The sequence below is a fragment of the Pantherophis guttatus genome, chromosome 3 (assembly GCF_059756535.1).
Source record: "Pantherophis guttatus breed Tessera chromosome 3, ASM5975653v1, whole genome shotgun sequence".
Taxonomy (NCBI): Eukaryota; Metazoa; Chordata; class Lepidosauria; order Squamata; family Colubridae; genus Pantherophis; species Pantherophis guttatus.
Window position 1 is genome coordinate 101,436,122 of NC_142065.1, and position 13,919 is coordinate 101,450,040.

Sequence of the window (13,919 nt, forward strand, 5' to 3'; positions counted from 1 at the left end):
CTGAGTCCTCCCTGGGCCTTGCTCCATACTAACAATGTCCTGTTCACAGTTTACCATCAGGGAAGAACTACTCCACTGTATCCAGACAGGGAATAAGCTTCTCAGCCAATTTGATTTGCACCTCAATATCAAGAAGAAGGAGTATCTAAAGACTAGCCCTAGCACCTCCATCATTCAGGTCAGTAACAAAGATCTAGTGAAGCCAAACTCCTTCAATTGCTTAGGATCCTAGTTGCAGAGCAAAATGGTGGTACATGCAAGGATGAAAATACCATGGCAGTGGTGGAAGGAGGTTATTGGAGTGTTCTCCGATAGGCATTTATCAATTCACCTAAAACTAAAAGTATATAAAGTGATGATCTGCTCAGTAGCACTGTATGGTGTTGAGTGCTGGTCAACTACCGAAGAGCAATTGATGATCATGGAATGGATGTGGGAGATCATCCATTAATATGGGGTGAGATGTCATCGCTATGTGATGACAGTCGATTTGTTCTGATCTGGCTCCTAAACTTGACAAACCCTCTGTGGTTAAATAAATGTTTCCTTCATTAGGAGCACCAGCAGCCCTGGCAAGAAGTCTCTCTCTCTCACACAGCAGGCTAACAAGTCTGTCCAGCAAGGAGATGAATAGTTGTCTGCCACACCTCTTCATCTCGGCCCCCCCGCCTTTTATCCCCCAGAGCTAGGGTGGGGCTTCGCTAGCAGCGGTGGCTCTTCTATCCCAAGGATCGGCCCATAGATTTTCACTGCTCTCCTCTCCTCTGCCTTCTGTGCATCTGTGTGTCAGGCATTGGACCCAGCTGTTCCTCCTCTTCCTCATCAGCCAGCTCCAGACCTGGGGGGAGGGGTTTGACTCTCTATCTTTGGGCTGATGGAAGGCCCAGGCTCTGCCTCTGCCTCTATCTCTGACAGCTGCATTCCCTCTTCCCCCTCAGAGTTCTCAGGTTGCCTTGATGCTGGCCCTGACTCCCATGCCGCCTCATCTCATTCAGCTGCTGGACGGGCCAGCAGCCAACAGGCCACAACACAATTATATACTGCCAGCTCAAGCCAGGCTGGAAATTCTGAACCATATCTGGAGGCTTTGAGGATCTGGATAGGATCAAACAAACTCAGATTAAAACCTGTGACACCCCCCCCTTTCTTGGAATACCATCTACCCAGAATTACATATTACCACAACCCTGCTTACATTTCTCAAATCAGTTAAAACTTACTTGTTTGAACATGCTTTCAACCCTTAATTATTTCATGGTGACTTGTCCTGATTTTTGGCTTTTTTTGGTTTGGTTTTTGGATTATATGTTTTATCTTGTTCTTACCTGCCCAGAATCCTGTTAGGATTCAGGCAGGATATAAATATTGCAAACTAAATAAATAAATAATAAGATGTGCTTAGGAAAGCCAAGTCAGCTGCACCGTGAAACTGATACAAATCAGCTATATAAACATGTCCCCCAAAATTGCTACCCAAAGTAAAGGAATAAGAAAGGTACATAAAAATCTCCTTCCTCTAGTCTCACACAAAACTAACTTTTAAACATCACACTTTGTAGCATTCTGTTCCAATACTCTGGGCTAAAAAATCTCAGCTCTTGCAGAATTTCAGGGCTGAATCACATTCTCAGTATCAAGTGGAGGCTTGCCCTAGATTTCCATCTGTAACTAAGGTCTCTTATGCATACTAGCAAGCAAGTACAACTGAAGTTGAAAGACTGACTGTTCTTGTTATTCTCTGAAAAGGAAATGCCGAATGAAAACAAAAACCATATAAATCCTGTAGTATTAACTGTTTTAAGCTCAACAGCCCTCACTGTGACGAAATGCACACTGCAAAGAACAGCAGAAAAGTACTAGTCAAACAAGAGTCCCATCAACAAATTGTTACTGACATGTGATGTGGATGGGAAACACTTCAGTCTTGTTCTCTTTCTCTACAGTGTGCACATTCCAAGCTCAGACCATTGTGCCTTAGCAAAGCCTTTATATAGCAACCTCCTGATACATTAAGGAATAGCATCTATCAATTTTGGGTAGCCTGGACAAATTCCCATGCTGCTGGGAATACTGGGAACTGTAATCCTGCCCATTTGGATGCCACAAGGCTGAAGAACATTGTCCAAGAATGTGAAAGAGAATCTTAATGCTGTGCCCTAATCCTCATTTATGAATGCAGTATTTTCCACTATGGGGTGCTTCCAAATGTGGGATTCATCTCCCCAAATTCAACAGCCAGCAAAGTTACTGCTCTGAATTCTAGAAGCTGAAGTCCACATATCTGGAAGTTCCATAATCAGGAAGCGCTGTCTCAATGCGCTTCAAAAGGTTTCGGTAACAAAGAATTCTAACAGCCCCTCCCCAAATAACAATAATTTGGCTTAGCATTAGTGAAAGGAATGTGCAGAACTGGGAAAAAAGATTATAGCTTTTAAAAAAGCATTGATGAAAGTTTTGGAGAACTTGATTCATAGTGTACAAATTTTCATCAACAGAGGTTTATTTTATTTATTTATTTTATTAATCAAATTCATATAGCTGCCCATCTCACCAAAAGTGACTCTGAATGGTGAATAACAATCAGATAAAAACAATAAGAACAAAATTTTAAAAACTTATTAATAAATATCATAGAAGTAAAAATACAAACCATAGCAAAGGGGGAATAAAAATGGCCATCTCAAAAATGGAGCCATCTGTGCAAGTCTCCAGTTGCCTGACAACATAGCCATGACTTGAGGCTTCATGGAATATCTAAAGGAACCTAATCTAATTTGGGAGTAAGAATGTTCTATAATGGGGCGCCACAACAGAGAAGGAACATCTCCTAGGACCCACCTAATGAAAGTCTCTAGCTGATGTACCTGCAACATGGCTACCCTGCAGATCTAGTAGGATGTGCTGATGTAACCAGAGAGAGGCAGTCCCCTCAGATAACCACTACCATGCCAAGAAGGACTGAAAGGTTAAAACCAGCACCTTGAATTGGACCTGGAAGCAAACTGGCAGCTAATGTAGCTCGCTCTGCTGCATTCTGTACCAACTGAAGCTTCAGGATACTCTTCAAGGGCAGCCCCATGTAAAGCACACTGCAATAGGCCAGTCTGAAGGTGACTAGGGAATGAGTGTCTACTTACATAACTATTTATGGCCTTAAATTTAATACTTACAGTATTAAGTATGTTTAATCCTGTCTCAAAAATCTGCAAAACCTATTTTGGGGTACGGTATGTATGTTACATGAAACTGAATTTCTGTACTCTTTCCTAACGTCTCTTTAAATCAATATGGCTGTATCCTTTATAGAGCAGGCTTTCCTTTTTAAAGGTGCTGTCAGCTGGAAGAGCTGTCTCATCTAAGTTGTACTTAAAGGCAGAAAAGCCATAAAAATGGGCAACAGGAGCTTAGATGTTATCTGTCAACAGTTAACAAAGCATAAGCTCGGCATTTACAATGATCCCCTAGTCATTGTTTTTCTCATGGGTCTATATAGTCTGAGTCTGTATAGGTAAACTTTCCATGTATAAATTTGCAAACAATTATTTGCAGAGAAGTAATCATAGAAATCACTGTAACAAAAATGTATGTGAACTTTTTTTCAGAAATGTGTAAGTGACCACTCTATTCAGAAAGTGATAGTCTTTCTCCAGGAGATAAGATTGCAGCTAACTCAGTGGAGTAGGCATGTCGAGCCACTGATGGGTGAGGGTGCCAGCCGTCACAGTGGCAGGGACAGTAACAACCGACCGGGACAACACCTACCAACGCGTGGGAGGTGCCGGAGAGCTATTGTGCCTCTCAGATGGTCCCAGATGATTGGCAACAGACCTGGGTGGAGACGGGAAACCCTTGCTCCACTACGCTGTTCTAAGACCATGTCTCGGGCAGCAGACTGCCGCAGCACAGCTGATGAGCCCTCACAAGACTGGCGGGGTTCTGGACGCTGGGGGAAAGTTCAGATCGGACGGAGGGAACATGGCTCGGCACAAACCATAGCCACCTATGCCGGATGTTGGCTGCTGGCGGGGGATTAACATAGAGGAAATGGAATAATTGGGGGATAACCGTGGCTAATTAGGGGGTGGGTCCGTAGAATTAAAGGCAGCGCTGGAAGGCGGATGCTCCCAGCGCTGACTTCACATGGCTTATTGCATTTCACCGGGTTCTGTGGCTTGCCTATTTAGGAAAGAAAATGAAGACACTTTTGCTTCATGATAGCTTTGTGTCAGCTTTATCATCGTTCCAGCCAGGCTTGCCCTGACAAGATGAGAGGCATGTTATCAGTTCCATGGACAGTACAAGCATGTCAGCCCGGAGCAAACAATATACTTCATTGTTTGGAAGGTGTGAAGTTTCTCCCTTTGTATTCCACTCAGAATGTGGGTATTATTAAGGATAAGACACGTGGCTGCACTCTTAGTAGAGTTCAAAGTTACAGTAATCTGTGAGTTTCCCTACAAACTCATGTCAATCAACACGGAGGCAATAAAACAAGCTATGCAGACTGCCCTTATAACTTACTGGCCTCCCATCAGCTGACTGTTTAATCAGCACATTAGGGAGGAAAGCTTTCCGGAAAAGCCTGGATTGAAGGCCAAACCTTGTAGCAGCCTCAATGTTTAATGTCCCTGAAAAGTAACTCCCTGTTTCTGCCAGCTAAAAACACAGACAGAGCTAGTTTCCAAGATCTTAAACAGAAAATTAACCAAATGAAATCTTTCCTTCTTGGTGAGAACTTTTTAATTTTTTTTTTAACACTTTACCTTCTATTTCTTGAAAAAATGATGTGGAATCACGGTCATACTTTCGGAAAACTGTGCTTTTTAAGTGGAAATCTAAAATCTTTCACCAGCTCCTCTGTAATCCAAGTCTATACAGATATAAACATAACAATCGAGGCCAGGAGAGGAAAACCCCAAGATTTAGAAGCTTGGAGCTCAACTATTAACAACTTAGATTTTGTTGGGTTTAAATGAGACCAAAAAAATACAATCATCCATTTGGCAGCCATGTTTATCAGGGCTAAACTGGTCAATGAAAACATGGTCAAACTGTGACATATTAAAAGCTGCACATAATGGCACTCACTGAATAAAACTAAAAACCATCACATCATCTTACTCATTGCAATTTTGCAGAATATATAAAAAGTTACTAAAGTGAATCCTACATTCGTCCACTCCCTACAACAATAAATATTCTGCAAGGAGTTAGGCCAAAATATGGCCCCATACAAAAAAATAAATAAATGAAAACACACTTAGGCTCCTGAGATGAAAGGATGCATGTTATAATAGGTCTCTATAATTTCATGATATTGGCATTTATGTGGACTGTACTAAACCACTATGATCTCACTCCTCTCTTTTCCCATTGTGCAAGTAATTTGGCTTGTTTTGGAACCTTCCCCAATTTTCCAGTTCTCTTAATTGTCACTATTTGGCCTTTTTTCTCCTTAGGTCAGCCACAATGGGTTTTTTTTTTTGTTATTTTACCCTTTACTAGAATGAACGTTGATTGTACTCAACACAAACAAAACTTAAAACAGCTCTCACTGTGGATTTCCCAGGCGGTAAAAGAAGTCTTTCACATTCATTCAGTGGTTGCTTCAACTAACTCCATTCTTTTGATGCAATTATTTATATAACAGTGAAAGAGGACACCTTGCTTTACCAGAGGAATAATTAACAGGAGACAAAGGCAACGAAATCCTGACCACGAAGAACTACTAACTGGAAAGTGCATCATTAAAACCAAAATCAAAAGCAATGATATTTCCAAAAAAACAAAACAAAACCAGAGTGATCCTGCAATTTTACCATCAAAGATTCTAGTATTTGATAAACTAATTACTACATCTAAAAGCTAATTTCCTAGGTCTCTTTTTCTTAAAAAAAATAGTTATTTAGATTATCATTTGCCTACATAATCCTGGGTCTTCTTTAAAAAATATTTATGTTGATGTTTGCATACCATAACTGGTGGCCACAGAAGTGCAAAAAGTTAAGATATATTTTCAAAGATAAAATTTAAATCATTTCCCAAAGGAGGGCAATTGTAGGAGACAAGGACGAGGGAATTCAATATCCACTATGTCTCAGAGAAGGAAAAATAGGTATCTACAATAATCTAGTTCAATTTTATAGCTGGATTTTAAAAATTATACAAGGATCAAAAGACTTGCCCAATACCAGAAGGAAATCAATGGCATAGGCTGGAGCTAAGCCAAGCCAGTTTATCTCTCCACCATCTTATGCCAAAGTCCCCTTGGCATATCTGAGATAGCTTAAATTATCTTGTGAGCTACAATGAGTACTTCATGACAAAAGGGCAGAGGGAGAGAATAATGCAGGGACTATTTTCTGCCAGGCATTGAAAAATCAGAAAGTCTAACCCAAAAAAGACATTGTGTCAATGCCAAGGCAGGACATTTCTCAAGACCTGAAAGGTTAATAAATTAGCTCAGAGTCATACTACTTTTTCTGAAGGGACAAAAGAATCAGACTATGGGCCTTTTCAGATGCTGGAGCAGGAACCTCAAGTTTCTGTTTATTGTAAGAAGTTTAAGTTTTATAGGCAGTACACTGTTGTTCTGAGATTGGTGCTCGGAAACTTGGATTGGTTAAAAAGTATTCTCAGCAATGAAACTCACTGAATTATTTCTCCCTCAATCATACTAAATTCATAGGGTTATAGATGAAAATTGAACAAGTGCAAGTCTTTTCCCTTGATTTTCCTAAAGAAAGAGAGTGGCTTACTCTGGGATGAACTTTTGAAAATAGCAATCTGTTTTATCCGATGGATGAATGTGGGCTGGAGTGCTAGGAGATATACAGTATGTGCCACTTATGTTACACTATTAACTTGTGAAGTGAATAAAATTGACTGAAACATAATATGAGGGACAAGAAAGGAGTATTATACATACCGAGAGTGATTTTGGAAATTACAGTATTGCAGAGAAAGCAGAACATCAAGGCAATTTACATTTTGTATATATCAAGACCATCATTAGCATTTCACATCCTGTTAGGCTTACAGATTGTCCCTATTTCAGAGAAGTAATCACTCATACATTGAAACATGCATATTTGGGAGGAAGAGGAAAAGCTAAAGTTGTTTCATGCATGATGACCCATACCACCACGTGTGTTCTATTTAACAGACTGGTGAAAATGGAACCACTCTTAGTAACAGTGACTCTGAAATTATGCTTAATCGTCCTCTTGATGATTGCCTGTGCAGCAAACCCAACTATAGGAAAAGAATCCTTGTACATTTTAAAACTAAAAATGTTCTCTATTTCAACCTGATATCCTTTCTATAGGGCTGATAGTTAAAAACAGCTTCTAGCTTGATTTGTCATAAATGCAATAACTCTGTTTCAGTGAAATTTTGCATTGAGATGACTGAAATCCTTCAAGCACAATGCTGAAATCATTCTCATATTAAACATAAAATGTACGATAAATTTTAGTTAAGTAAATGTACAGAATAGAATAAAGTTATGTCTATTGTAACAGTTATATTTAAGTCCTTCATTTCAATGGGAAATGCTGAAGCGTGTATTTCCTAATCTACTTATTGGAACTAATTTGGTTGGATAATGCCCAATATTTTATCTACTAATTCTAGTTTCTATGTTTGGTTTTATTTTGACTGTTAACTTCTCGTCTTCCTAAGAGGTTGATCTTTCATAGAGTTGTGACAAAGTTCCTACATTCCTTTGTGTAATAAACTGATTTGTGTATAATTTCCAGATGAATACTGACCACATCCTTTTCTCGGTATTCAACCTTGGCTGTGATTCTTGCTGTTCAGAGAAATGCAACACTTACTTCCTGAGTACTGTTTTGGTCTCCGTATTGTTCTGGCTCCCATCTTCTTCACAGTTTGAGATCTCCAGATTTCCATATCTAAAGGCAAAAGAATTATAGGACTATCAGGCAGTGAGTAAAAATAAAACGGGGAAAGCTGTGTCTAAGGATTTAGATATTAGGAAGTGCTTTGAACTCAGTACTTAATTTGTAGCAGAAAAGTTAACACCACTTCCGGAATTTGATCTTTTCTCCTTGTCCATCCTATACCATATGCTTCCTGGGCCTCATAACATCCTTAGCTTTAAGAAATAGGATAAACAGCATTCAATTGATATATACAGCTCTTAAGGATACAGCAGTCCTGTCTTCCTTGATCTGACAATTTCCAGATGTATTGGATTCCAACCCTATTACCCACACTTAGCAGGGAAATGTGGCTAACTCTTATCTGTCAATCCTACAAACTACTTCTTCTTTTCCACTTTCTTCCAGTAGTGAACATCTAATCCTTATGTTAGTCTTCCTCTACCTGATACCTTCCAAATGTTTTAAAAACAATTCTTGGAATTCCCAGTGAGCACAGCTATTAACTATCGATCAGCTAATCTTTTTTTAAGCTTCTTAAGCCAGCCTTCTTCTGACTAATAAAGAAGGCTGGCCTAAGAAGCTAAGAGAGATTTTGCCACAGTTCCTTTTCTCAGTGTGCATCCAAAATATAATTTGTCTTGGATCCTTGTTTAACATGGCCAATGCCTGAATCAGCTTCCTTAACTCTCCTGTCTCCCTCCCCTTGGCATAAACAAACAGCCCACCCAAGTTTGTAAATCTTTTTCTTTTAAGTCCTTTTTTCATTAAGTTCCTAGAGATTTCCCATTTTTTCTCAAAGATTTTCTTCTTAGAATCCTGGTTCCAAATCCAGAAGTTCATTCTAGGAGAAGACCTTTTCTCTTTATACTTGACCTTAACTTTTCCCATTACTACATCTCTATCCTCAATCAAACTCATATATCTTTTTCAAGGCTTGTGTGAGTTATTAATTGTAAGAACTGATTGAGAACATCTAAACAAATTTACTTTTAGAGCAACTAAAATTCTATCATGATATAAGCTAAAAAAGAAAATGTAAGAAGAGTTCGAATGTTAGGATTTTTATAGTACAATAATGAACCTATGTTATGTCCCATTTATATAGTCATAATTTTTCTTATGATCAAATATTAGAAAATAAAGAGAATGGCACAAATAGATTCTCGGCGGGGGGGGGGATCATACATCCATACTGCGTTTATTTATACAGCTAAACCTTCTTTATTCCAAAGGATACAGGCATATATCAGTTTTAAAGTGAAATAAAATCTAATAGAAATATGTACAAAGTAAAATCCTGATTCAGAATGAACTTTTAAAAGCCAAGTGATCCACCATGGTAAGAACAAAGGTTGAAAACCTGCTAAATCCATTCTCACACATAATAATGTACGTATTTGAAATTACATGATTGAGTGTTAAACTTGCTATCTGTTTCCGCCAATGCTGAATTTGAACGAAGTACCAATAATGTTAATATTTTTCACAGTAAATGGTATTTTATTGTCCTTATGCAGTGTCCCTATGAATTTGATTTTAGCATATCCTCTCCTGATGACGTGATCTACATTTTGCTTGTAGTACAAAGAAGACTTTAAAAAAGAAAATTATATCCTTTGCTTTTACCACTAAGACATGGTGGGAATATCAAGTTTCACCACTTCTGTGCATGGCACAGAGAATGCAATATATGCAGCCAGAAATGTACTGCTTTCAAAACTGAACAATGAAAATATACAGAACATTGATTTTATGAAGGATTGCTTCAGATACTGGAATCTGACTGCAGATTCCTGTTAGATAGCCTTTGCCAAGGATATACTCAATAAAATACCGAGTCTGCTACATTGTGGGTGAATACTTAATAAAAGGCTTGAAAAAATATGCATTCAGGATAAAGTGAAAAGTGATAGTACTTGAGAAGTAGTGCAATTCTGGATGCATATCCATCAGTGCCTATTTCAACATTTAAATTTAGTCCAGGTCAATTTCAGAAGCATAAATCAGCTTTACGCAGCATTTAATGGCTGGTTTCTCTAGTAGTAGGAACATAATTGCCACCTCTTAATGGAGCAATTTTGTTTTCAGGAATACATAAGTTTCAAATCTTTATAAATGTGCAGATGGCTTATGATCCTTTTGGAAATACCTTTTGGAAAATGGAGAGCTTAGTCTGAAGCACTGGGAAGAAAGGACTGCTAACTGGATTAGTATTTCAGCCTCTATCAATGTCATTGTAAGTAAATCTGTGTTTTTGAGAACACTCAATGCTATGGTATATAGGATGAGTGGCCACATAACTCTTTTAAATAATAAAAAAAACTCTGTAGAGCAATCCAAAACATTAGTATTAACATGTACACATGTGCACTGTACATTCATCTTTTCCTCTGATGCCTATTACATCCAATAAAGCCTGATTTTTGAAAGAATTTTTAAAAGCAGATTCAGTTTTATATGTAGAGAAAAAAGCAGGCTTTCATCAGGACATTTTTGCTAGTGGAAGGGATGATCAATGTGTAGGTCAATATAAATTTTTTAAAAACCCATTATAGGTGAGTCTGATATGCTTAACAAAATACACACACACATTCATATAAATGTCTACTCTGAAATAAACCCTTTAAGTCTTAAATAACCCCATGAGATGCAACAAAATTAATTTACAGATTAATGAATCTAAGATTGTAACCTTCCACTTGTTAAAATTTAATGAGATTATAAATGCCAGACATCTAAATGCCACTCAAAATCCTAGACCTATTATGACTACTCAGAAGTGATGCTTATCCACCTAAAGTTGTCTTGCATTCCAGAAATGTAAAACTATAAATTTCATAAGTGCTGCAATAATGCTTAATACAGCTATGTGATAAGTATCCAAGAAGCCCCAGAAAAAATGGGAAGGATGAAATAACCTTATTCTGTTTTCTTCCTACAGTAGAAGAGAACCAGTTCAGTTTAATGGTTAAGGAATCAAACTAAAAACTAAAACTAAGAGAGTAGTTTCAAGGAGACTACAAGGTCTGGCTGAGTGTCATTCTTCTCACCTGAGCTTACCTCACAGAGTTGCTGTTGTGAGGAAAATAGGAGGGAGAATTAGAGAAGTCTACCATCTTGAGTTTATAGTATTGAAGGTGACACATAAGCAGCAACCCCATCTAATCCTTATGGTTTCACAAGTAAGATTTCAAGTCTAGCTGTTTGTGGAAAAGCAACCCCAAAAGCAATTAAGACTCTCAGACAACACTATCAATCAATCAGTCAATCAATCAATCAATTAGAATAGAACTGGAAGGGATCTTGGAGACCCCCCTGCCCAAGCAGAAGATCCTGTATCATTTTAGACAAATGACTGTCCAATCCAGTCTCTTCTTAAAAACCTACAGTGATAAAGCTCCCACAACTTCTGATGGCACGTTATTCCATGGATTATTTGTCCTCACTGTTAGGAAGTTTCTTCTTAATTCCAGGTTGTTTCCTTCCTTGGTTAATTTTCATCCATTGTTTCTTGTCCTGGCCTCTGGTGCTTTGGAAAATAAGTTGACCCCTATATATCCCCACCCTGCCAGTGGTGGGTTCCTCCCAGTTTGGCCCGGTTCCGCCAAGCCAGTAGCAGTGATGATTTGACGTCACCGAACCGGTTCTGCCCCCCCCGGCCCCGGCCCCCCAGCCCCCGTGTTATTCTTACCTTTTATTTGGCCCCACCCCCAATCTATTGCTGCCTCCTGAGTCCCAGCTGATGGCTAGAGGGAAAAAAAACTGTTTAAATTCTTGCTACAGGGGTTCAAAGGGCCGCCCTACAGCTGATCAGTGTTAAAAGAAAACAAATGAGTAGACCGTGCCTGCAAAAATACATGAGTAGATCAGTGCCTGCAAAAATAAATGGGTAGATTGGTACAGTTCTGCAAGCAGTTAAAAGCCTGGTAGACCAGTACCTCTGCTAAATCCTAAATAATTGTCACATGAACATCAAGCCACATCCACAAAATAAGCCACACCCACAGAACCGGTAGTAAAAAAAATTAGAACCCACCCCTGCACCCTGCCCTAGAGTCTCAGAAGATACCACACTCAGGATCTAGATGGGCACATCCTTGAGAGATGCATCCCCCAAATGGACTCTAAGCCACTGGCTCACATTTACTGCCTGGCTGCAGAATCCTGAAGTCATGTGATCATATTTTGCCATTTTCTGATGAAAATGCCAATTTATCAAACTGGATTTGGACTTACGGCCATATTACTCAATTAACAACTATGGTGACTCACTTAGCAACTGTCATAAAATGGTTGTAAAATCAAGTCCAGTTATATGGTGACTACAGCGACCAAATTCTGAGTTCAATTGTGTTTGTAAATTGTTGGCTTCCTGTATAAATTTCATTCATGTGGCATTATCAGACAACAACAACAAAAAAAAACCCCTATCTCTTCAACCTGATTTTTCATATATCTTTTTCTATTTATGTGGGCTTTTTTTCAAAAGGAAGATAAATACTGTAGTAAATGTTAACTTTTGACAAGAATCCTGTAACTTAAGAATAATAATAATAAACTTTATTGTCATTGTCAGAAAACGTATGGTCCGAGTTTTAATTGTTCTGTATCTTCTGCCAGAAGGCAACAGTCCAAAAAGATTGTAAGCAGGATGGGAAGAGTCTCTGAGAATGTTATGCAACTTCCTCAAACTGCGAGATTCGAAGATGTTGTCCAGGGCTGGTAGCTGGAGTCCGATAATATTCTGGCAGTTTTAATGATTCTCTGTAGAGCTTTGTGGTCCGCTACAGAGCTGCTCCCATACCATGCAAGAATGCCGTATGACAGGACACTCTCAATGGTGCTGCGATAGTAGGACAGAAGTAGATGCTGAGATAGATTTATCTTCCTGAGCATTCTCAGGAAGTACGGCCTCTTCTGTGCCTTCTTCACAAGCAAGAACTGAAATAACTATAAGAACTTGCAATATTTAAAACTGAAAACATGTTTGCTTATAAGTTTTATATGAGAGCCCGTTCGGTGTATTTGTTAAGGCATCATGCTAGAAACGGGGAGGTTGTGAATTCTAGTCTCGCCTTGGGCACAAAAGTAGCTGTTTGCCCTTGGGCCAGTCACTTTCAGCCCTAGGAATCATGCAATAGTAAACCACTTCCAAAATGTTGTCAAGAGAAGTGTAGTGATATGTTCAGGCAGATGCCAGGACTCAAAGGCTACCCATCCTCCCTCAAAAAACTTTCATGGATATACATCAGCCAAATAAGTGAACACAAATTTAACTAAATAAATCTAGAAAAGGAAACATTATGAATAAGAAATATGCTGAGAACAGATTCTAACAATGGATAACTGGATACTTTTCCTTTCTTTCCTTTCCTTTCCTTTCCTTTCCTCATCTCAAATTCATGACTGAACAGTATATGTTTTAAAACATAAAATATAGGGGGGGAAACAGCAGAAAAACAAAACACATAGAAACAGCAGCTGGAGTAAAAACAGACTTATAACAAATAAGCAAATTTTGACTGAAAAGACCCTCTCCTTCCCCTTTTCCCAACTGCAGCCACCCCCATTTTCTTTTGCTTGAAAGCCCATCATTCCCATCTGTTGTTCTGTTGAACACAGAATGCCATCAACAAAAACATCCAATTAGATTTAAGTGTTTACCTGATTGTCATATATTTTCTCTCTCTAGTTACTGGATAGCCTGCCTATAAATCTCTTCATTTGCTGTTGCTTATTTTAAATATTACATATCTCTTGATCCTTTTATTGCCCATCTTTTCTCCCCCTTTTTTCTGCTATGTAGTGGTTCTTATTTTCCAGCAGGAAATAAAACTTCACGATATTGTTTGGTTGTAGTTATTTTATATTTGCTGTCTTTATTATGCCTCTCTCTCTCTCTCTCTAAATCCTAGTGGTTTTTTTGTTTGTGTTTGTATCTTCATGTTCCTTACTGCTGAAATCCCCTACTTCCCGAGATCAAAACCTCATCAAATTCTGCTGTTTAAATTC

At 38.6% G+C, this 13,919-nt stretch overlaps 1 protein-coding gene across 2 annotated transcripts in view; it reads right to left on the bottom strand.

Annotated features, from left to right (window-relative positions):
- The window catches only part of RGL1 (ral guanine nucleotide dissociation stimulator like 1), a 100,874-nt gene that overhangs the window by 33,763 nt on the left and 53,192 nt on the right, over window positions 1-13,919 (bottom strand). For both annotated transcript variants that reach the window (XM_034409635.3, XM_034409634.3), the window contains exon 4: window positions 7,839-7,916. In XM_034409635.3, the coding sequence (XP_034265526.2) occupies window positions 7,839-7,916 (78 nt within the window). The remainder of the gene's footprint in view (window positions 1-7,838; window positions 7,917-13,919) is intronic.